At 39.0% G+C, this 23,905-nt stretch overlaps 1 protein-coding gene across 3 annotated transcripts in view; it reads left to right on the plus strand.

The window, feature by feature from the left end:
- The window catches only part of LOC103047851 (A disintegrin and metalloproteinase with thrombospondin motifs 2), a 274,381-nt gene that overhangs the window by 209,515 nt on the left and 40,961 nt on the right, over positions 1-23,905 (plus strand). For 2 of the 3 annotated variants that reach the window (XM_049483934.1, XM_049483936.1), the window contains exons 5-10: positions 5,280-5,363; positions 17,952-18,108; positions 19,344-19,449; positions 19,875-20,018; positions 21,143-21,275; positions 23,415-23,444. In XM_049483934.1, coding sequence (XP_049339891.1) covers positions 5,280-5,363; positions 17,952-18,108; positions 19,344-19,449; positions 19,875-20,018; positions 21,143-21,275; positions 23,415-23,444 — 654 coding nt within the window. The remainder of the gene's footprint in view (positions 1-5,279; positions 5,364-17,951; positions 18,109-19,343; positions 19,450-19,874; positions 20,019-21,142; positions 21,276-23,414; positions 23,445-23,905) is intronic. The other variant, XM_049483935.1, reaches the window with a different exon arrangement.

The following is a 23,905-nucleotide window of genomic DNA, read 5'->3' on the forward strand; positions in this document are numbered from 1 at the left end:
TTTTCTTGCATCTTGGCATGTTCTCCTCCACCAGTCTTACACACTGCTTTTAGAAAACTTTATGCCACTCCTGGTGCAAAAATCCAAGCAGTTTAGCTTGGTTTGATGGCTTGTGATCATTCATCTTTCTCTTGATCATACTCCAGAGGTTTTCAATTTGGCTTCTCACAGCTTAGGTTAAATACATTAATTTGCAAATTTGTACCATTACACCAATACTTCCTATTTATTATTATTATATAGTAATTACAGGGTAAACAATACAAACATCATACAAGTTACATTCTGACAATTTTTTGTCATACTCTTTAATAGCAGACAAATATAACCTCAGTAAATAAAAAAGGTGTTTCTTTAATTATTTTTTTTTATTAAAGGATAATTCAAAACAATCTAGCGCTGTGTTAAATAAATTGTTGCCCTCTAAACCTAATAACTTTACTGTGCAATGACTCTTTTTCATCTCTGTGGAGGAATTTTGGCTCCACATTTCTTTGCAGAATTGTATTAATTTAGCCACCTTGGAGGGTTTTTGAGCATAAATCTCCTGTTTAAGATCTTACCACAGCATCTCAATCAGACTTTGACTAGGTCACTGCAAAACCTTCATTTAGTTTTTTTTAAGCCATTCAGAAGTGGACTTGTTTGTGTGGTTTGGATCATTGTCCTGCAGCAGAAGCCAAGTACACCTGAGCTTGAGGTCACAAACAGAGGGACATTCTCCTTCAGGATTGTTTGGAAAACAGCACAATTCCTGGTTCCATCTATCACAGCAAATTGTCCAGGCCCTGAAGTAGCAAAGCACCCTCAGACCATTATACTACCACCACCATGTTTTGCGTTCAGTATGATGTTCTTTTTCTGAAATTATGAGTTAGTTTTATGCCTTATGTAACAGTTCACACACCTTCCAAAAAGTTCCACTTTTGTGGAATTCTGGGGATTTACAAGATGTTTTTTGGCAAGCAGTGTTTTTTTTGCCTTGGAACTCTCCCATGGATACCATTTCGGCCATTCTCTTTCTTATCAGTGAATCATTAACACTGATCTTAACTGAGGCAAGTGAGACCTGCAGTTCTTTAAATGGTTCTTTTGTGACCTCCTGGATGAGTTGTCCATTCCCTTTTGGTTCACCAGTGTTTCATGTTTTCTCCATTTGTGAATAATAGCTCCTACTGTGGCATGTAGTGAGTCCCGAAGCTTAAAAAAATGACTTAAACTTTTCCAGACTGATAGATGTCAATGACTTGTCAATGTTTTCTCATGTTGCTGGTTATATTTAAGAGATTTCTTGGTTCTATGAGTGTAGGTGGGTGAGTGGGATTACTGCACAGTATGTTTGCAACTGTTATCTATAAAACTTGATTACAAAAAAGATAATCTACTATTGGTTGGTGTAGATCCCACTGCTACAGCTGATCCTTCTGCATAAGCATCGCTCTTTTCACCAACTCAGAGTAAAGAGTTCAGAGTATCTTACACCTTTTTGAAACAAGTAAAACGAGTGAACCAAGAGCATGCCTTACACAACTGTTCATATTTGCTTGGCCTAAGGCCCGGGAGGTGTCTGCTGCGTAACAGACGCGAGTGCGAGCCGACAGGACCGGTCATTATATTGTTTGTGTCCGGCAGAGCTAATGACCAGCGGAGCTTCAGTTGTCAGCGACGGCGCGGCGGAGGAAGACACAGTAACCTAGACAACACAAAGCGAGAGGATAAACATGCAGACGGAAACACAGACAGGTAGTCTGAACTGAGCTGAGTCGTTCTGCCAGACTCGCTCTCAGCCTGTGTGGGAACAACACACACACACACTGCCCCACCCTACTCTGAAGTTTGCAGGTTGCTAGGCAACCTCCGCATCTCTTACACATCAGAAAAGCAAGGGAGGAGATAGATGCGGCGAGATTGGTGTCGTCCGCAAGGATGCTGTGGTGCTATTCCATCTCTCTATCTCTATCTCTTCTCTCTCTCTCTCTCTCTCTCTCCGCAGTCTGTCCATCAGAAATCTCATTATTGCTGCTTGTGTGTATATCCCAGCATCTCATTAGCAGGCTTCCAGAAAGGCAGAGGACACCATGTCTGAACTTCTGTACCAATTTGTCTGCCTCCATCGCTCTCGGTGTCTGCGAACCGCGTTTCCCACAGTGCACTAGGGTCGTCCTTCAGGTAACTCAATAAGCAGAGCCTCGGGGGTGAGAAGTCAATGCAGAGGATCATGGGAAGTGAACTAGGGCCTCTCTCATAATCTTTGGGTCACTTGCAGCGTTTATTCCTGGAAATCATTACCTGTTCGGGGTTGGGTGAGTGCATGGATTCACCTTCTGCCACCTTGTGCCACGCCCACTTTTTAAGAGATTGTTCCTACTGTGTTTGTGTTGGAATTTCCAGTTTGTTCATATGTGGGGACACCATATACATTAGCTAGCTAGCTAGCAAACTTAAATCCACTGACTTTCAATGAAGAAGAGCTGTGTCCATGCAAAAATCCAAACATCTGCTATGTAAATCATTTTGTAGAAGGAAACTCGGGTATGAAGCTCCAGTGAAACAGATGCATGGGTTGCTCTGAGACTGGCAGAGAAGATGCTAGCCGAAGAGCTAATCTACGAATACGGAAGCACCAAAGAGCTTCAAAAAACAGTCATTTCTTTCGGTTAGAATGTTTGTTTCTTCTCCAGAGAATGGTAAAGGGCAGTATGGGATAGTATGGACATTTGGGAGAATGTTTTAAATCTAGCTCCTTCAACCACAAATGCAGCTACTCTTCAATAAAAGTCAGTGGAAGTGAGTTACTCTACATTACATTACATTACATTACATTTAGCAGACGCTTTTGTCCAAAGTGACTTACAATAGTCAAGTACAAAAGTAATAGAAGTTAAAGATAAAACATCTTTAGATAGGGACTAAAGGAGGTCAAAGGGAAATAATAGGATAGAGGAGTGAAGGAGGGGAAGAAGGAAATGAGGTTAGAAGTAGTTAGTGTGTTAGAGGTGTTAGGAGAGTAAGTGCTCTTTGAAGAGTTCTGTCTTCTTATAGATAGCGAGAGATTCTCCTGATCTGGTAGTGGAAGGTAGTTTGTTCCACCATTGGGGAACTCTGTATGAGAACAGTCTGGATTGCTTTGTGTGAATGTTTGTTTGGTAAAGCGAGGCGATGTTCATTGGAGGAGTGCAGTGGCCGGGAGGTAACGTAAGCCTTCAGGAGTTAGTGCAGGTAGGAAGGAGCCTGTTCTGTCATCATCTTGTAGGAGATTGTAAGAGTTTTGAATTTGATACGAGCATCAACTGGTAGCCAATAGAGCTCAATGAGCAGTGGGGTGACATGTGCCCGTTTCTATATGGAGATCCTCAACACTACAATATTTTAGGGTTGTGTTCTTAAAGCTGTTGGTCACGCAAAAATCTCCTCTCCTCTACTTCCAGTTACTTTGACATACTTTATCTAACTTAGTTTATTAAACTATTTATGCTGTAGGTTTATTATCACTGAGGTTCTAATCTACTGTATATCAGAAGTTTCAACACAGAGTGACCACCTCCTTCTAATCCTGCAGAACAAGGTAGATACAGTGAAGGTCTAGCTTGTTTGGAACTTCATCTCACTAGTACACCCAAAAAAGGCTTAACTCTACCAAAACAGTCATTTTTATCAGGATATTTGGAAAGACTGGTGGTCCATCCCAAGAGATGGTTTCAAGCCGAGAGAATTTGAAACAACTTCTGGACAAGATTAATGGACAAGGTTAACGTAAGGCTTCTGCTTTGTGTAGTAATAACAAGCTAATTATCCCATTGAACCTTGGCTGTTTTGGTGTGTTTTTTCTCCGTTTTTGTCAGTTCCTTTTTCAGGTCTTATAACACAGTAATTATATCAGACAGACACATGCCCTGAGCTCTTTTACTCCAGAAGCCATACAGTTGCTCAAAAATACAATCATTTAAAATATAAAAGGAAGCAGAATTGTTATATTTTCCTAGAGCTGGCCATGTTGTGGTCAAAATTTTACCAAGCGCCTGTTTTTTTTTTTTTTTTTTTACTTATTTTTAAATGTATAGACTTTAAATATATTCACACTTAAGATATATTTTCAAAAATGGTTAGACTAGAGTGTTTATGAGTTGAAAGCATAAGAATATTCATGATAGTTCATTACATGGCTTATTATTACTTTGACAAAATACATGGAGAGCATCAGGCAGGTTTATTTTTCTTGATAATCACACCTCTAAGATACATGTAGATACTAAAAACCTGACACTCAGAGCAGCCTGTACCTTTCAGGATTTTGATCAGGACACACAAAGAAATCTATATACAAAAATGTAAACTTTTTCGTCTAAATAAATAAAAATCTTTAGTGCAAAATAATTACTTAGTAAAAAAATGTGCTAGCTTTAGTTTGAGTGCAGGTAGTTTTCTGTGGACACTTTTGAGTCGTTTACTGATATTATTTGGTTTGAAACATCATATAAATAGGTTTGAAGCACTAAAGGTAAATAATATTGGTTGGGGAAGGAGATCTCACTTTTTTAGGGTTTTTTCTCAAAGGGTTTCTTGTAGATGCTTTACCGTACTGGGATATCATTTTTTTTAGAAAGAGTAAGTTCCGCCCTTTCTAACCATATATGGATTATGTTGATGTGTAAAGGAATTCCTGAGTAATTAAGCTGAGAACACAAAGTGCGATTTTGGACGGACAATATGCTCATAGGGTTCTAAGGGTTAATGAAGCCCATACTTGAATTAAGGTGCCCCAAGCCCAAAGAAGTCGATACTGCTTCTGCACATGGTTAACATATGCCTAACATTGGGTGTTTTGCAGAGTAAGAATGTGTGAATGTAACACTGTATTGTAGAGCATGTTGTTGTTAAGGGTGTGTAAAGTAATCTCTATCAGCTTCTGTTGAATAACGGTTTTTGAAGCAGTGCCATCTGAGAGATTGAAAATCACATTCAGAAAGAAATGTAAACTGACAAACAAAACATGGAATGGGGTTGGAATTAGGCTCTCAGTGCCTGCAATAAAATAAATGCCAATTAAATGTAAAAAAATAAAATTAAATAAAAATATATTTTTCATACGTTCCCCACACTTTGTTTTCTTATTTGTGATTTTGGGATAATAACTGTTTTATCTTATGAAAACAAAAGTGATTGGTGCTCTCAAACTTTTTCACAGCACTGTGAAAACGTAGATCAGTCCTGCACTACATCTCCACAACTGACCTGTCCATCCTGCCTGGATTAAAGCAGTGTTTTTTATGTCTCTGCAGGTGAATGAAATCTACCATGACCATTCCCTTGGAGCTCGCATCAATGTGGTCCTGGTTCGGATTGTCTTGGTGGATTCCAAAAAGGTAAATCATCTCTGTGTGTGTGTGTCTGTGTGTGTGTGTGTGTATTCTTTTCCTGCTCATATTCTCCACAGCTACTAATGGTACATCTGAGACCTTCTACTCAGGCTTTTCCTGCAGAGTGATGAGGAGATACAGTGCTGGGACGAAGGCTGCTGTCTGTTGCTCTTTGCTGCCATTTGTTGAAATTGGCTGCTATTCCTGCTGCCGATGCTGCCGTTCGTTGCTGTCGTTGGTTGCTGTCTGCTGCCATTTGTTATTGTTTGTTACTGTTTAGAAAGATAGATACTCTATTGATCCTGAAGGATTTTTAATAACTAATGTGTGCTTTTATCAGTTGCCATTGCTAACATTGGCTACTGTTTGCAGTCATTTGCTGGTATTTGATGCTGCCATTTGTTGTTGTTTGTTGCCGCTTGCTACTGCTTACTGCTGTTTGCAGCTATTGATGCTGTTTCTGCCATTTGATGTAATCGGCATTGGCTGCCAATTGCTGCAGTTTGTTGTTTGCTGCCAATTGTTGGAGTTTGTTGTTTGTTTACTTCATTTTGATGTTGGCTGCCATTTGTTTCTGTTTGCTGCCAATTGATGCAGTTTCTTGTGTGCTGCCATTTGCTGCTGGTTATTGGATTTTGTTGTTGTTTGCTTTAATTTGTTATTTGCTGCCCTCTTTTGTATTTGCTGCTGTTTGCTGCTGATTGCTGCAGTCTGTAAATTGCTGTTTACTACTGATTGCTGTTTGCTATCGCTTTTTTTTCTTGACATTTGCTATGTTGTGTTTTACGTTACAAAGTTAGGAAGCCTATCATGGAGGAGGTTAGCCATTATGCTAACAGCCAGGCTTAACCAGTTTAAAGCCTTACTGCTAAGACATGTATATCATGAAGCCTAGAATAGTAGTTGATTTTGATAGCCAGGCTCAGACAGTTTGTTGGCATGATGCACAGAACAGACACAGCAGCTAGCCTTGTGTATGACATCATAAGGGTAACATGTCTGTAGATTACTGGTTTCATGGCTAACTGATTCTGCATTTTTATTTATTTTTAATTTTAACAATATTTGGATCCTAATATTAGAACAGTATGTCCTTGCATTAATTGAAGCACGGTTGCCAGAGCGGTCTGTACACTTTCTAAACTCTGCGTCTGCTAATGTTGGGGGTTAAATTCTTGGTAGTTTGGCATGCTACATCGCTAACGATTATATGCAGGAGCCTTCTGTTTCTGCATCTTCCTCTCTGTCTCTAACACTTGTGTACATACACACACCCTGCCGGCTCGTACATCTATTCCCACCCCCTTCAGCCTGGCGCTCACCAGGCCCCGGGCTTGTTATTCCGGCGGACTGAGCAAACGGGAACTAAAAGCATGGTGTTCTCAGGGGACTGTTTTCAAAGTCGCACACCTTCACAGTTCAGCACCAAAGCACACAGAATGCTGATGTTACGCAATTGCCTTCCGAACGCTCCCCACCACCACCGGCCCCTCCACCACCACCCTCCTCCCCCCGGCTTTCCCACTGGGACGCAGCAAAGTATTCTGGGAAGTAGATGCGAGATAAACAATCAATGATGGCCCTCCCTCATTCACAAACCCAGAGCCGTAAAATCTCCCTCCCTTCCTGCCGGCTGTAACAGGAGACCAGGCCGGGACTCTGTCGTGGGATCGGATGGCGCGCCGGCCGACCCGTATGTATGACACCTCAGACCTCAAAGACTCGTCTGACCTTTGGCGTGCCCTTAGCGGCACTCGCTGGCGCCCACAGAGGAGCACTGTTGCACTAGCAACAGCTAACAATCACTGGTCTTCAGTATATTATATTGACGGAAGGAAGTAGCTGACGTTTCTTTAGTTTTGCACTGGAGATACGAAGCTAAGCTACATGAACGTCCAAATATTAGTGGACACCCATTTTAATGAATACATTTAGCTATAGCAAACTGGGTGAAAAATGGGAAAAAAACTGAAAAAAAAATTATTGGGAAACCTGTACAAATACTGTACCCTGCTTTTGCTGCAGTAACTGTCTCTAGAGAACTTTGAACTTGGGACTTTGGATCATTGCTTTGAGGGATTTGATTGCATTCATCAATGTTTATGTATACATTTTAACAGTCAGGTTGTAAGAAGCAGTGAAGCCACTCCGCCAAAGTACAGCATTATACAAGAGTTTCAGTTTAGTTCTCCAGCAGTATTAGCATTAGCTGCTAATCGTGCTAATTGCGCTAAACTCTGTGGCCGTTTAGAGGTGAGCATTATCGGCATGTAGCCTGCTGATAACTCTGGCTAGCACTGCTGGAGCAGCATTAGCGTTAGCATTACCCGCTATTGGTTAGCCATTAATGCTAACACTTCAGCTTTAGTGGAAATCTAAAAAACAGAGGTGCTTTTCTCACCCAAGTAAACAGAAAGTTTTTAGAAAATAAATCTGTGCAGATTAACATTCAGCTCTGTTTTTTTTACTTAACTTAGCTTAGCTTAACATAGCTTAGCTTTACAGGTCTTGCTGAATTAGAAGGTAATCATGGCAACACCTCTGTTCCGTACTAGTGTTGCATAATGCGTCTAATAATCCGATGCACCTTATATTCAGTCAATTCAGTGTCTATGAAACGTCTACAATAGACCATCCGGATGAAGTAATAATCCATTGGCAGTACATTTACATTTAAGGCATTTAGCTGACACTTTTAATCAAAGTTATTTCAATTACAGAATTGGGCCAATGAAATTTTAGGAGTCTTGCCCAAGGACTTATATTAGTGTAGCGCAGCATAGTCACCCAAACAGGGAATTGAACCCTATTCTATTCTTCTAGCTTTACAGTTCAGAAGACTGCTAAATAAAAGCTCAGGAGTGCACACATTAAACCTATCATAGTTGACTAACTGAATTTGTTTAATTTTATTTTTACTTTAAATAAATACTTGCTTAATTTCGTTATTCCTGCAGTGAGAAAAGGGTTGCAAATTCATCCACTTTTCCTTTTCCTCAAACTGAATTTTTAAAGCAGGAAATGTATTTCAGTTGTAACAAATGACCATCTCTTCTTAGTTACATATTCTGACATCTTCATTTTTCATGTAATCCATCATTCGCTGGGCTTAATTTTGCAGCCGAGCGGGCGCACCTTCCTGCAGCAGATCTGTGAGAGCTGCCGGTGTTGAGAGGATGTGGTGTGCTGTGTGGAGCTCAGGGACTTTTACACTTGATCCAAAACTCCTACACCCCTCCTACACCCCCATAGTCTTTCAGACAGCGTGACGTGTCACAGTTGTCTGGAAGCCACACTGCACTGACACTCCAGCAAACTTTCCCTCATCCTCCCTGTTTTTTCCCACTTACATTCCTGAGATACTCCACTGATATTCCATTTATATTCTATGACTATTCCATTTAGATTGTTCCACCAATAGAACAAAATAGAATATTTTTACTAACATTCAAATTACGGCCTACTAATATTCCACCAAAATCCCATGGAAACACCACTGCAGTGATACTGTAATGATATTACACTGCACTAATATTTCACTAATAGTCTACAAATACTTTATTTAGGATCCAGTAATGTTCCACCGCCAATATTTTATCTATATACCAGGGATAAACTACTATTATTTCATTAATGTTTTATTGATACTTTAATATTCCAATAATACATTATGCACCTGATGCTCTGCTGATATTCCTGTAATAATTTACTAATATTCCCATAGTATTCTAGTGATACTTCACCAAAAGTCTACTGTAACACTTTACTTGGATGGTTCATAGATGCTGAACTAAAATTGACATGATGTCCATTAAATGCAACTGAATCTTTAGTTGATTGTAAATGACTCTCTATTGAATGTAACCCTACACCTGACCCTAACGCTATACTAGAACTCTAGTGATACTTTATCGATATTACAGTAATATTCTAGTGATACTCCACAAGATTTTCACTAATATTCTAGTGATACTCCACTAGATTACCACTAATGTTATAGTAAAACTCCACCAGATTCCCACTAATATTCTTGAGATACTCCACCAGATTTTCACTAATATTCTAGTGACGCTTCACCTGATTTTCACTAATGTTCTTGAGATACTCCACCAGATTCCCACTAATGTTCTTGTGATACTCCACCAGAATTCTACTAATATTTTAGTGATGCTTATCTATGTTTCCACTTATATTCTAATGATAGTTTACCAGATTTCCACTAATATTCTAGTGATACTTCACCAATTTTCCACTAGTATTCTGACTACCAGATACTCCACTAATATTCTCCTGATACTCCACCGATGTAAGCGTACAGTGCCTGGGTGTTTTTATCCTCCTGTGGCTGGCGCACAGTGCCAGACATGTGATGTGGTGGTGAGGGGATAGTGTGGTGAGCGTCAGTAGTGCGGAGTTCTGGTGATTGTCTGGGAGTGGATGGGTCAGCAGAGCTGTGGAGCAGATGGCGTCTCCTGGACTGATTTGGAGTGAGCGTCCCTCTGGCCATGTCTGGATTAAACAGAAAAACATCAACTGTCCCACATTTACCTACCAGCCAAACGAGCAGCACTCTCTCTCCCTCTCTATCTATCTATCTATCTATCTATCTATCTATCTATCTATCTATCTATCTATCTATCTATCTATCTATCTATCTATGTACCTTCCTGTCTGTCTGTCTGTCTAAGGAAATACCCACTCACTCGTAGCTGTCTCTTTTTATCTATCTATCTATCTATCTATCTATCTATCTATCTATCTATCTATCTATCTATCTATCTATCTATCTATCTGTCTGTCTGTCTGTCTGTCTAAGGAAATACCCACTCACTCGTAGCTGCCTCTTTTCTATCTATCTATCTATCTATCTATCTATCTATCTATCTATCTATCTATCTATCTATCTATCTATCTATCTATCTGTCTGTCTGTCTGTCTGTCTGTCTAAGGAAATACCCAGTCACTCGTAGCTGTCTCTTTTTATCTATCTATCTATCTGTCTAAGGAAATACCCAGTCACTCGTAGCTATCTCTTTTTTATCTATCTATCTATCTATCTATCTATCTATCTATCTATCTATCTATCTATCTATCTATCTATCTATCTATCTATCTATCTATCTATCTATCTATCTTTCTATCTATCTATCTATGTACCTTCCTGTCTGTCTGTCTGTCTAAGGAAATACCCACTCACTCGTAGCTGTCTCTATCTATCTATCTATCTATCTATCTATCTATCTATCTATCTATCTATCTATCTATCTATCTATCTATCTATCTATCTATCTATCTATCTATCTATCTGTCTATCTGTCTGTCTGTCTGTCTGTCTAAGGAAATACCCACTCACTCGTAGCTGCCTCTTTTCTATCTATCTATCTATCTATCTATCTATCTATCTATCTATCTATCTATCTATCTATCTATCTATCTATCTATCTATCTATCTATCTATCTATCTATCTATCTATCTGTCTGTCTGTCTGTCTAAGGAAATACCCAGTCACTCGTAGCTATCTCTTTTTTTATCTATCTATCTATCTATCTATCTATCTATCTATCTATCTATCTATCTATCTGTCTGTCTGTCTGTCTGTCTGTCTGTCTAAGGAATACCCAGTCACTCGTAGCTGCCTCTTTTCTATCTATCTATCTATCTATCTATCTATCTATCTATCTATCTATCTATCTATCTATCTATCTATCTATCTATCTAATGGCACACCCAGTCACTCATATCTTTGCTATCATGCTCTCTCTCTTTCTTTCTCCACACCCACTCTCCTCCCTCGCTGCCTCAGCCCCAATCAGCATGCAGCCCCGACTGCCTTGCCAGCAGGTTGTCCATCATCCCCAATTACTGTGGCAACCGTTGCCGCCGGCATCGGCACACACTGATCAACCGAGTGACCCCGTGCACCTCCGACAAGGTTTCAGCATCACTGCTTCTCCTGCACATCTGCTTCACCACCACCACCACAGAGAGAGAGAGAGAGAGAGAGACCTTATAGTATAGCAGTGAGATAGAGAGATACTCTAGATTAACAGAGACACAGAGACAGGTAGAGGGAGGTAAGAATAGTTCAGCCAGAAATCACATTTACACACTTCCCCCACTTATCACAAAGTCACGTGACACTGGTTGTTGCCAGTTTAGCTTCTTTAGCTTTTTTCTTTTGCTACAGATGTGCAACGATATCATAGTTCTAAGCAAAGGATGTCTCCAGAACTGTAACTTTCCTTAACCTTCTCAACTTTGTGGAGCCACCAGTCATTTCTGCCATATTCACTGACTGGCATACCTTCCATTAGAACATCTCCAGTTTGCACTGTTCTGCATGCAATTAAAAAATATCACACAGACATAGACATAATACACTTTTTATACATGTGGAACACTGAGCTATTAGGGTTCTGTATAGCTGGAAAGCAGTGGTTCCCAACCCTGTTCCTGGAGGATCGCATGCCCAACCTCAACCCAACAGATCTAGCTGATCAGATTATTAACAAATCCTGAAGGCACTACACAATGTAGGTAAGTTGACCAGGGTTGGGAATCAATGTTTTTTAGAACATTTGGTGAAGAATAATATAGATCTATAGAGGGTTTTTTGAGTCTATGTACTATGTACTAAAGAACCCCTAAAGAAGTTCTATTTTTAAAGTAGTCCCGGGATGTCCGGTGAAGTCAGGGCATCCCTTTTAAGAGTACTGTAAATCCATCATTACCCAGAGTTAGCCAAGGTATTCCAAAGAGCTAAACTGTACTAGGGCAGAAAACCATTAAAACAGGCATGGCAGGGTGTCCTTCAGGAGCAAGGCTATAGCAGTTTCAGGTGACTGCTGTGTAAGACCCTTTTTATTAGGTTCTACAGTTTGTAGGACTGTAAAACAAGGATTTTCTAGTATGTAAAGAAGCGTTTAACTAATAAAAGAACCAATATCAAAGTATTCAAACAGTTATTTGAGTTGTCAGGGCTCTGTAACCCAAGAACCACAGCTTTTACTAAAAACCCTTAAAGATCTTAATTTTTAAGAGTGTCCCTGGGATGTTTTAGGTAAAGCACAATACAAAAGGGAAATTTTGTCAAAAGGGAATGTCAAGAGCAGGTGGCTTTTATATTTGTCTACATTTGATAGCATACTTTAGATTGCTTTTTGACTTAAAACAACTGATCCCATGTTGTTGCTGTCTTAAACTTTTTTAAAAGGTTCTTATACAAGAGGCTTTACAGCAGACAGTACTGGGAAAACAAGTCAAAGCCCAGTTAAAACACTTACTGGGTTGGTCAGGGCAACAGTAAGTATTAGTCACATTCAGCGTTCTTTGACTCGTAACAGAAGGTGAACATATGTTTAAAAGGCTCTCATACAAGAGACTTTACAGCAGACAATACTGTGCAAAACCAGGACTAGTTAAAGCACTTGCAGGTCAGTTATGGCAATAATATGGGCCCTATCTTACACCCTGTGCAAGATGCATTGCAATGCTCATTGCTATCTTACACCCCGCCAACAGTCTGTTTTAACTTCTAGCACCTGCACCAATAAAATATCAAAGATGCTTGGGAATATATCTGGTTGTGAGTTGTGTGTGCTCAGGTAAATTTCTGCTGTATTGCTTTCTTAGCAACCAAAAACACAGATGCGCCACTGACTGATTTGAACCCTGACAGTAGTCAACCGCCAGACGTTCATTGCTATCTTGGCAAAACTAGTGTGCCATGTTGGCTTAATGCACGTACACCCACGCTTATTACACACAAACACACACAAGGACTTGCAGTAGTGCACAAAACCAACTTTTACATCAACAAAAAACAGAATCCAAAATAAAATAACATTGCTGTTCCCGTAAATGACCTGCTTACGCATCTTCACAGTGTAAACACACAGGTCTGTTTCCTGTGCTGAGAAGCGTTGCAACATTCAAATGCCAATCCGCCAAAGTTAGAGAAAACCTGACTCTTAAAGGGAATGTGAGGTATATGACACTCTGACAATCATGTTTATTTCACATTATGCACAAGCGCACCCATCATTCATTACAAGGCATACTTCTCCTGTCATTATGATAGCAAAGATACACTGAAAACTTAAGCTGCACAGCTCGCATGAAGATCAGAAAGTAGGGCTTTAAGTGTTTTATGCCCAAACTGGCCCAGCTTTAGTAGCCACATTTAATATTCTAGTAGTCACAGTAACTGAAACCATATTCCTAAAGAAAAAAGTGTATTACGTGCCAAAACTGTCCCAGTTCTACTAACCACATTTACAGTAAATCATGTCATTTGAGCTCTGGGCCACATGGAGTGCACATGCATGCTAGTATTTAGAATATTTTTACAGCATTTCTATTTTGGGTGAAGATTGGCCCAGTTGTAGCCAGCTGTGGCTACATTCCATCACCCAGATTCAGACAAAGTTATTACCATCATCTCCGCCATTCCAGAGCAGCATGTGGGCCGGATGAAGGTGTAAGCGCGGGCCTGTAAGAGTGACTTTAACTGTCTGGATCTTATTATCTGTAGATAAAGGATAATAGGGCTGTAAGATAAATCAACTTGTTTTAGTGTTATTGCAATATTATTATTTTTTTTAATTACTATAAACACGTCGTATGATCTGTGATAATCTTTTAAATACCAATCTCTGTAAATTAGTAAAGTATCATTTTTGTATATGAATAGTTCTTGTGAAGTTACAAGTGCAGCTCAAAAAATTTGAATGTCATTGAAAATCTGTTTTAAGCGTTTATTTATTTTATTGTTAATGATTGTGGCTTACAGCCAATGAAAACTCAAAAGTTATGAAACTTTATGAAATTAGAATATTATATAAGACATCTAGTACTTTTGGCAGTGTGCCAAGGCCTGCTGGAAAATGAAATCTGTATCTCTATAAATATTGTCAGCAAAGGGAAGTATGAAGTGCTGTAAGATTTTCCGGAAAAACAAAACTGCACTAACTGATTTTGGACTTTGGATATAACACAGTGGATCAACACCAGCAGATGTCTCTCCATTAAACCATCACTGACTATCAGTAAATTTTACATTTCATTTGTAAATCAGAGGAAAAACAGAGTCTGGAGGAAGAGTGGAGAGACACACAGTCCAGACTGCTTGAGGTCTAGTGTGAAGTTTCCACAATCAGTGATGGTGTAAACAGTTCTGGAAACAAATGAGACCACTTAAAAAAATTTACATTTTATATTTTACCAAACTGAAAATGATGATGGATGATCACAAGCCATCAAACCAAGCTGAAATGGTTGAATTATTGCACCAGGAGTGGCATAAAGTTATCCAAAAGCAGTGTGTAAGACTGGTGGAGGAGAACATGCCAATATGCATGAAAACTGTGATTAAAAGGGGTATTCCACAGGGGTATTCCACTAAATATTGATTTCTGAACTCTTGAAACTTTATGAATATGAACTTGTTTCTTTCTTTGCATTATTTGAGGTCTGAAATCTCTGCATCAATTTGATTATTTCAGCCATTTCTCATTTTCTACAAAAAATGCTCTAAATGACAATATTTTTATAAGGAATTTGGGAGAAATGTTGTCTGTAGTTTATAGAATAAAACAGCAATGTTCATTTTACTCAAACATAAACCTATAAATAGCAAAATCAGAGAAACTGATTCAGAATATATTATTTCTGAAGTTGTTTTAGCACAACAACTTCCAAAGTATCACGTGTGCATCGGGAATATATTATAGAAAGCTGTATCAGAGTGATACCCTGATACTCTGTTTACCACTCAGAGCCATGGTAGATAAGACTGCCAGCTCGCTTAGATATAATGCTGATTCTGCCGCTTCTGCTCTCCTCAGCCGAACAGCAACGCCTCCCTCTACTGGCTGGAGGAGGTCACTGCATGTTTTTAGCTGTCTGTCTCTCCCAGGTTCATGAACTCGGTGGAAGTGGAACGGGAGAGGGGAGAGGGTGGGGGGGCAGTTTCAGGACACGCATCTGGAAAGGATCTCCTGTTTCTGTTGCTCTCGTGGCCACGTCATAGAATAAGAAGTGGAGGACATTCCTGCCTGATGTTTTACGTCCGTGTTTTTAACGCTCTCTCTGAGTCTCAAAGCAGCCCGTCCAGCAGCCACGCTTCAGACCATGCTTATGAAAAGTAATGTTTAATAGAAACTTATTTAAAAAAAAAAAGTGTTTGTGGTGAGATGGCCAAATGCGCTTTTCCTTAAAGAGTGTGAAGGAGTCTAAGAATTATGTCCAAAGATTTAATGATATTGTGAAAATGAAGGTAACACTTTATTTTTAGGGTTCCTTTGTAAATGTTTGTATCAGTAACACATTAAAAACCTTAAGAATCAGTGCAGTAGCTGTAGTGAAGCATTTTAATATTTTAAGATAAATACATTATCTTAAGAGATGAACTGCTAATACATTAATTGCAAACTTAAACTAAATAATAAACGTTTAAAGTTTTAAAGTCCATTAAACATATCTAAAAAAAAAATAATAATAATAATAATAATAATAATAATAATAATAATAATAATAAACATTTAGCTAATATTTTGTGATTAACATTGCTGCAAACTATTATTATATCATATTATGTCATGTTTTCAGAACGTTTCTGGAACATTGTTTTTGTAATGTTACACGCTAACCTTCCTGAAACCCTTTCAAAGCATTGCTACACATTTTTATATAATTTAAATGAAATACTTGACTTAGGGATGCACTGAATATTTGGCAACCAAAGTTATTTGGCCAGACATGGCAAAAAAGGCAGCTACTGTGTTAAACCAAATGAAAAAAAAAAAAGTAAAAATAATTTTTACTGAACAATAATATAATATATTGTAAGTTATTTGTGAAAATTAATGAACAGAAAGTCTAATGTTAATTTACTGAATGTTCAGATGCTGCTATACTGGAAACATTTAGGTTAGTGAGGTTAGGTTAGGTTTGATTAAAGTTCATTTCATGTACCATATTTTTCGAATTATAAGGCGCACCGGAATATAAGGGGCACTATCAATAAATGTCTTTTTTCTGGTTTATTTTTATACATAAGGCGAACCAGATTATAAAACGCATTTTAAGAGACACTATAAGGAACTTCTAATTCAGCAGGTCTCGCCACTGGGTGGTGGTGGGGGAGGGGTGGAAACTAAGTTATGTAAAGCTAAGCTAAGTAAACAAAACTATTTAAAAAAAAAAAAACTTTCTTTTAAAGTCAAACGAGCTGTGGATGTTAATCTACACAGATTTCTCTCCTGAAAACTGTTTATTTGGATGAGTAAAGAGCGATCAGCTTTACAGTAGGCTTAGATTCCTGAATTTCTCCAGCACTAGGCTGGAGCATTAGCGTTAGCAGCTAACTGCTCCAGCAGTGCTATCCGTGGTTAGGAGCAGACTACAGACCTATAATACTCAAATATAAACAGGGGAATAGCGGCTAATGCTAATGCTACTCCAGCCCCAGTGCTGGAGAACTGTATAACTCTCTACTTCAGCGGAGTGGCTTTACTGCTCCTTAAAACCTGACTGGTAAAATTCATACATAAGGCACGCTGGATTAAAAGTCACGCTGATGATTTTTGGGAAAATTAACTAATTTTAAGTGCACCTTATAGTGCAAAAATATGTTACAATATTTTGTTGGTTGAGTTTATATGTTGTTGGTCAGAAATGTATTATTAATAATTATATTTAAAATTGTATTTTTTGTTTTGAAATTAGAAACTTAACATATCATAAAAATATATGTTGTTGTTGATTTAAGTTATCTACATTTTTTACAGTGTAGTTGAATTAAAATGTTTCAGTCACAGTTGTTATAGTGTGTGTTCTTCACAATCTTCAAAACATAATGATCCAAAACCTCTAAAGGCTTTATGGTGTTTATGATTGGAAAATTGCTTGTTTATCTCTTGTTTATTTTAAAAATGAACTTCTGGAATTTAGTTCTCAGAACTGTATAATACCATTGGACAGTATTTAAAAAACTCTTATTTGCTATTTGTACCAAAATTATTAGGAACGAGCCAACAGAAATGATCCAAAACCATGTGGATTATTTTTTCCTTTTGTGAAGTTTGTATTCTGGAGAGTTCAGGGAGTTTTGCAAGACAGTTACAGTTCAGTAATTATTTGGACAGTTATTTGGACAGCTGTTTTATTGAGCTTCAGTTGTGTCTCTTAGGCCTCGTTTTACAGAATGATGTAACAGCAGGACACTAGAGAAGATCCTGAATCCAGAATCTGTGTTCGGATTGTCCCGTCCAAACCGTGTGAAATATTTACATTAATATATATATATGATATGTGTTCACAAATATGTGTGAACAGATTTGGAGATGTTGAATGTGTGTTTTCACAACTTTTAGTCAAGGTTACAATGGCATTTCAAAAGTTTGGTATCAGAGCTGTCAGTAACATTAACCGATCTGTTTGCAGTGAAATACAAAAAAAAAAAAACACTTTTTACAGGTTTAAAATAAAGCTGTGAATGAAAATGAAGGAACATCAGGTGTTTTCAGAAGGATAAACAGACTGGAAATTAGATTTATATCAATGTGTGTTTGTTGTGTGTGGTCTGATTTCAGTCTTCGAGTCTGATTGAGTTGGGGAACCCGTCTCAGAGTCTGGAGAACGTGTGTCGCTGGGCGTTTGAGCAGCAGAGGAAGAACACAACCGATAAAGAATATCACGACCACGCCATCTTCCTCACTCGCCAAGAGTTCGGCCCCACAGGAATGCAAGGTACTGCACGCTAGAGCTACATGTTACTGAAAAATACTTTTATTGCATTTTTTTGCTGCCAGATATAGATAGTATCAGTCCAAAGTTTCGACACGCCTTAAATTCAGTGTTTTTTAATTATTTAAAAAAAAGTTCTTCACTGCATGTTTAACAAAAAAAGTCTTAAACCAGAATATGTTTTATATATTTTAGGTTCTTCAAAGTAGAACCTCTTGCTTACATCTTGACATTTTCTTTCAGCTTTCTGAGGTTTCAGTTAACAGCTGTGCTAAACATTAAGAATTGATTTATCTACAGTTAGGGGTGGGCAATATGGCCCTAAAATAATATCACGATATTTCATGGTATTATCACGATAACGATACTCTTGGCGATATGACAAAAAAATAAAGATATTAAAAAAATACAAGAATTTTAGCAGATTTGTAACAGAACTCCAAATATCTCCATATATCCAGGACTGTCTTTGGTAGAAATTTAATAGAAAAAGTGAAGTGTGGGAATTTTTCTTTTGCTTAAAACAATTAAAAAGTAGAACTCTGATGTGATAATTAGGGGTGAGTGTTATGGCACGATGTTTCAGGGTATAATATCATTCACAATATTCAAAAATGTTGGCGATATTATCGCGTACGATACGATATGGCACACCCCTACCTACACTACATCCTCTTAATGTGTTTAAGATCATCAGTTGTAAAGTTGTGAAGAGGTAGAGTTGGTATACAGTGAACAACACTATTTGAAGAATGCTCTAATGCATATTATGGCAAGAACTACTCAACTAAGTAAAGAAACAAAATACCTTAAGGAATGAAGGTCAAAAGAAAGTATCCTTAAGTGCCGTCGCAAAGACCAAAGATCAAAAACATTATGATGAAACCGGCTCTAATCAGGACCGCCCCAGAAAAGGAAGATCAAGAGTTAGCCTCAGAAACTGCTAGTTAACAGAACCCACCTAAATGCTTCACAGAGTATCTTGGTTTGTTTAACACTTTTATGTTACTACTTATGTGTTCCTTTATAGTCTGGATGTATGCACACTAATATTCACTCATTTTAATGGACACCTCTTTAAATAAACACATTGAGCTTGCCTAGTCCCTGTAAAGAAGCTTTTGTGAATACAATACAATACAGTAGGATACATATTAACCTACTTGCACTATGATTAATGCCTTTATACTGTTTTTTTTTATGTCGGTTTATAAATTGTGTCCTGTGTGTGTCTCTAGGCTACGCTCCTGTGACGGGCATGTGCCACCCAGTAAGAAGTTGCACTTTAAACCATGAAGACGGATTCTCTTCTGCCTTTGTTGTGGCCCACGAGACAGGCCATGTGTGAGTATCTCCCTCTGTGTGTGTGTGTGTGTGTGTGTGTGTATTTATTTATACTGTAGGTGTGTGTATTAATTTCATATAAATGCTATAAATACAGTCAGAGCAGTAATGTATTCTGGTGTCTCGAGGGAGCTGTGTGAGGTGTGTGTTGTGAGGAGTGTATTACTCTTGGCCAGATTCCATGTAGCAGCTCCTGTTTAGGGAATGAAAAGGGAGATACTGTAAAATGGTTTACAGAGTGTAACTGAATGCAGGCTGGTAATGCTAATGCTGCTCCAGCAGTGCTAGCCAGGGTTAGTAGCAGGCTACAGGCCGATATTACTCACCTCTGAAAGGCTAAAAAGATAAACACCTTTTCTGATCCCTTTTGTTTTAGTAACCCTGAGAGAGTTATCTGGCTCATTGTGTGTGAATGTGTTTTGTAGGCTGGGAATGGAGCATGATGGTCAGGGGAATAGGTGTGGGGACGAGGTGCAGATGGGCAGTATCATGGCTCCGCTGGTGCAGGCCGCCTTCCACCGCTTTCACTGGTCACGCTGCAGCCAGCAGGAGCTCGGGCGCTACTTACAGTGAGTTACACACACAAACACACATAAAGGTACATCTCAAACAATTAGAATATCATTAAAAAAGTTACTTTATTTCAGTAATTCAGTTCAAATGTGAAGCTCATATAGAGCTTATATAGCTGTATTACACACAGAATGATCTATTATGTTATTGTTGGTGATCATGGACAGTCAAAACCCAAAAATCTGTGTCTCAGAAAATTACAATTTTATGTAAGACCAATTGGTACTTTTGGCAGTGTGGGCAGTGTGCCAAATCCTGCTGAAAATGAAATCAGCTTCTACATCAGCAGAGGGAGGCATGAAGTGCTGTAAGATGTTCTGGGAAAACAAAACTGCACTGACTTTAGACTTGATACAGTAAAACACAGTGGATCAACACCAGCAGATGACATGTCTCTCCACACCATCACTGATCATCAGTAAATTTTACATTTCATTTGCAAATCAAGGAATCAGAGTCTGGAGGAAGAGTAGAGAGACACACTCCAAACTGTTTGAGGACTAGTGTGAAGTTTCCACAATCAGTGATGGTTCGGAGTTTTTTTTTGTTTACTAAATAGATGAAAATATATTAATATAATGTTGTGATACTGTTCAAAACCTAATGGTAACCTTAGACTCTAAAACTATTAAAATCCTCTGTCAGCTGGACGCCCCTGCATTAACAGTATCATCAATATCAAAAATATTTCCATGGACTCGGAGTGGTCCAGCAGACTAAGGCTCTGCCACTATGATCGGGAGATCGCTGATTTGAATCCTGTTCATGTAGCTTGCCATCAGCAGCTGGAGCCCTGGGAGAGCACAATTGGTCTTGCTCTCTCTGGGTGGGTAGATGGCGCTCTCTCCCCTCATCACTCCATAGGGTGATGTCGATCAGCACAAGGCTGCGTCTGTGAGCTGATGTATCAGAACTGAGTCGCTGCGCTTTCCTCCAAGCGCACTGTGACGCTACTCAGCAATGCTACATCAGCAGCAGTTTTAAAAGAGACGGGCTAAGGGCTAGGGATGCTAATTACAGTGAGTAAGCAAGACACACACAGACGCACATAATCAAGTACTAGAAAAAACTACCCCACATTTGCCGTAACCCACCATAACAACTCCACCCCTCCCCACAGCTCCTACGACTGTCTGCGAGACGACCCGTTTGAGCACACGTGGGAGGAGCTTCCCCAGCTGCCCGGCCTGCACTACTCCATGAACGAGCAGTGCCGCTTCGACTTCGGCACCGGATACATGATGTGCACAGCGGTGAGTGGACCACCGCGGACACGCGTTATCACCCCCCCCACACCCACTACCCCCCCACCCCTCCACCCCCACACACAAAACAATGCATTATGGAGTGGTCATATGGCATCGTAAGATTGCTATAAGCATGTATAACCCCACTGTGACCATCAGCCCATGATAGCTTTCTTCATTCTGAGTCAGTCATCGGGTTCATTATAGAGTGATGAGGAATGATCCCGCTGCGATGTTATACATGCTAGCCCTGCTAATGCATTATAGCATCATTACTGATGATATGTGAGGTGTGAGATCACTGAAATTGTGCTCTGAAGTTAATTTACACCTTTCTTTTTAACAATTATGTTGCAATTGGAGACTAAACGAGAAAATAAAACCAATCAAAGCTTCAGAAAACCAGCTATGAGTCTAAATTACAACTCCTGATCTTGTGTATTTCATAAAGAAAAGGCCCTAATGAACCGAATGCTGTTCATTTATAAAAGCTCTAAATGTCCAAAATTATCCAGACACCCCATTTGTTTAAGAAATGAATTTAATTGCTTATAATGTCTTATCTATACTATCTATATATTGACTAAGCAGGTGTTTAGAAACTTTTGGACGTTTAGATGATGAACTTCTTAAAGTACCCCAGTTTTAATCCTTAGAAGTGACACCGATTGGCATCAATATGAAAGCGAAAATACGGTAACACTAGCACACACTATGTTACCACCCAAACAACCACATGAGGTACCATAGCATCCGCTTAAGAACACCTAAGCATCCACCATAGCAACTGTTTAGTAAACAACTGTCTAGTGCACACTGACTATCTGGAATACAACAGCAACTCCCTAACTGCCACCTAGAAACACATAGCAACCACCTGAGATTCAATAGCTACCTCCTAGCAACACCATAGCAACTGCTTCGCACACACTGACCATTTGGAATGGAGTAGCAACCACCTAGAAGCCTACTAGCAGCAACCTGGGATATCATAGCATTACTATCAACTGCGTAGCAACACCATTGCAACTGCTTATTAACACCATAGCAGCCACTTATTGACACCATAGCAGCCATCTAAGATTCAATAGCTACCACCTAGCAACACCATAGCAACCACTTTACACACACTGACCATTTGGAATACAATAGTAACCACTTACTTACAGTAACTCCCTAGCAGCTACCTGGGACAAAATAGCAGTTTACTATTAACCACTTAGCAGCACCATAGCAACTACTGAGTAACACCATAGCAACCACCTACGATTCAATCGCTAGCAACCACTTTGGACACACTGACCATTTAGAATGCGATAGAAACGATAGAAACCATTACGATGAACCATGTAGCAACACTATAGCAACTTCTTATTAACACCATAGCAACCACCGTAGCAACCACTTGAGATTCAATTGCTACCACTTAGCAACGCCATAGCCACCACCCAGCAACACAACAGCAACACTATTGCAACCACCAGTAAAATCATGACATATTGCTAGCTACCACCTAGCAATACCATAGCAAACACTTAGTTACACCACAGCAACCATAAAGTTATATCACAGTAAACACCTGAGATTCATAGCAAACAGCTGAGATTCTATAGCTACCACTTAGCAACACCTTAGCAATCAATTAGCAACGCCATAGCGACCACTTATTGAAAACCTCTTCACTATAGTTGCCATGTATCACCCTAGCAAATGCCTGTAAGTGGGAAACACATGTAATCTGCACAGTCATCCTGCATGTTGTGTTTCTTTTAAATAAGTAAAATTGACTTTTTATCCTAATTGAATTAATTGCACTTCTAAGGGTTAACTCTGTCCTTGTGCAGTCACCCAGCCCCAGTACTTTATTTAGCCTTTTGCTGTCCAAACCCTGTTGCCTTGTCGGGTAGGTGAAATCATTAGCAGTTTTTTATATATATATATATTTCTTTCATATATACTTTTGTTCATTGAGGAAAAGCAGCCAATCAGGATCAGGTCCAGATGGCGAGAGTTTCAGACTGAGCCTGAGCACAGTTAACCCAGTTAAACTGGGCTGAGTTTAGAGTTCTGAGCCTCTGAAACTGTGACATTCCAGCTGAGCTCTGCATGGACTGTACTTTACTCTCTTTCACACCATTCCTTTAGCTGCAAAAGGTGGGGTCATCAGGAGCCCAGGTAAGGTAACCCACCTAACAGCCACACGGCCACTTTATTCTTTATCAGTCCGAGTGACCATCCCATTACATGTCCTTCATTTGGTTTATTCGTTTGTTTGTTTGTTTTGACCTCATCTCCACATTGCGAACATGTTTTGCTGCAGGGTGTTTATAGTGTATCTCCCCAATCGTGCCCCTAGTGTTCAATGCACATTAACCTAAACCTCACCAAGCTCAACCACAGATGGGGATGTTTACAAGTTTGTATAGGCTTTCTAAAATTTGTGGGAAAATCCCATTCAGCCTAATGAAAGAATAATGTTTCTTAGAGTATATAAAGTATTGTTCAGAAATATGAACTTTTAGCCTTAAAGCCTTATTAAAGTGTTGGTAAATAAATTATTATTTTTAAATATGTTATTTTTGTCAAAGGTTTGCACACTTTTTTTTATTCAATGTTTTTGGACAATGAAACTGAAA

Source organism: Astyanax mexicanus, chromosome 10 (genome assembly GCF_023375975.1).
Source record: "Astyanax mexicanus isolate ESR-SI-001 chromosome 10, AstMex3_surface, whole genome shotgun sequence".
In the NCBI taxonomy this organism is placed as follows: domain Eukaryota; kingdom Metazoa; phylum Chordata; class Actinopteri; order Characiformes; family Acestrorhamphidae; genus Astyanax; species Astyanax mexicanus.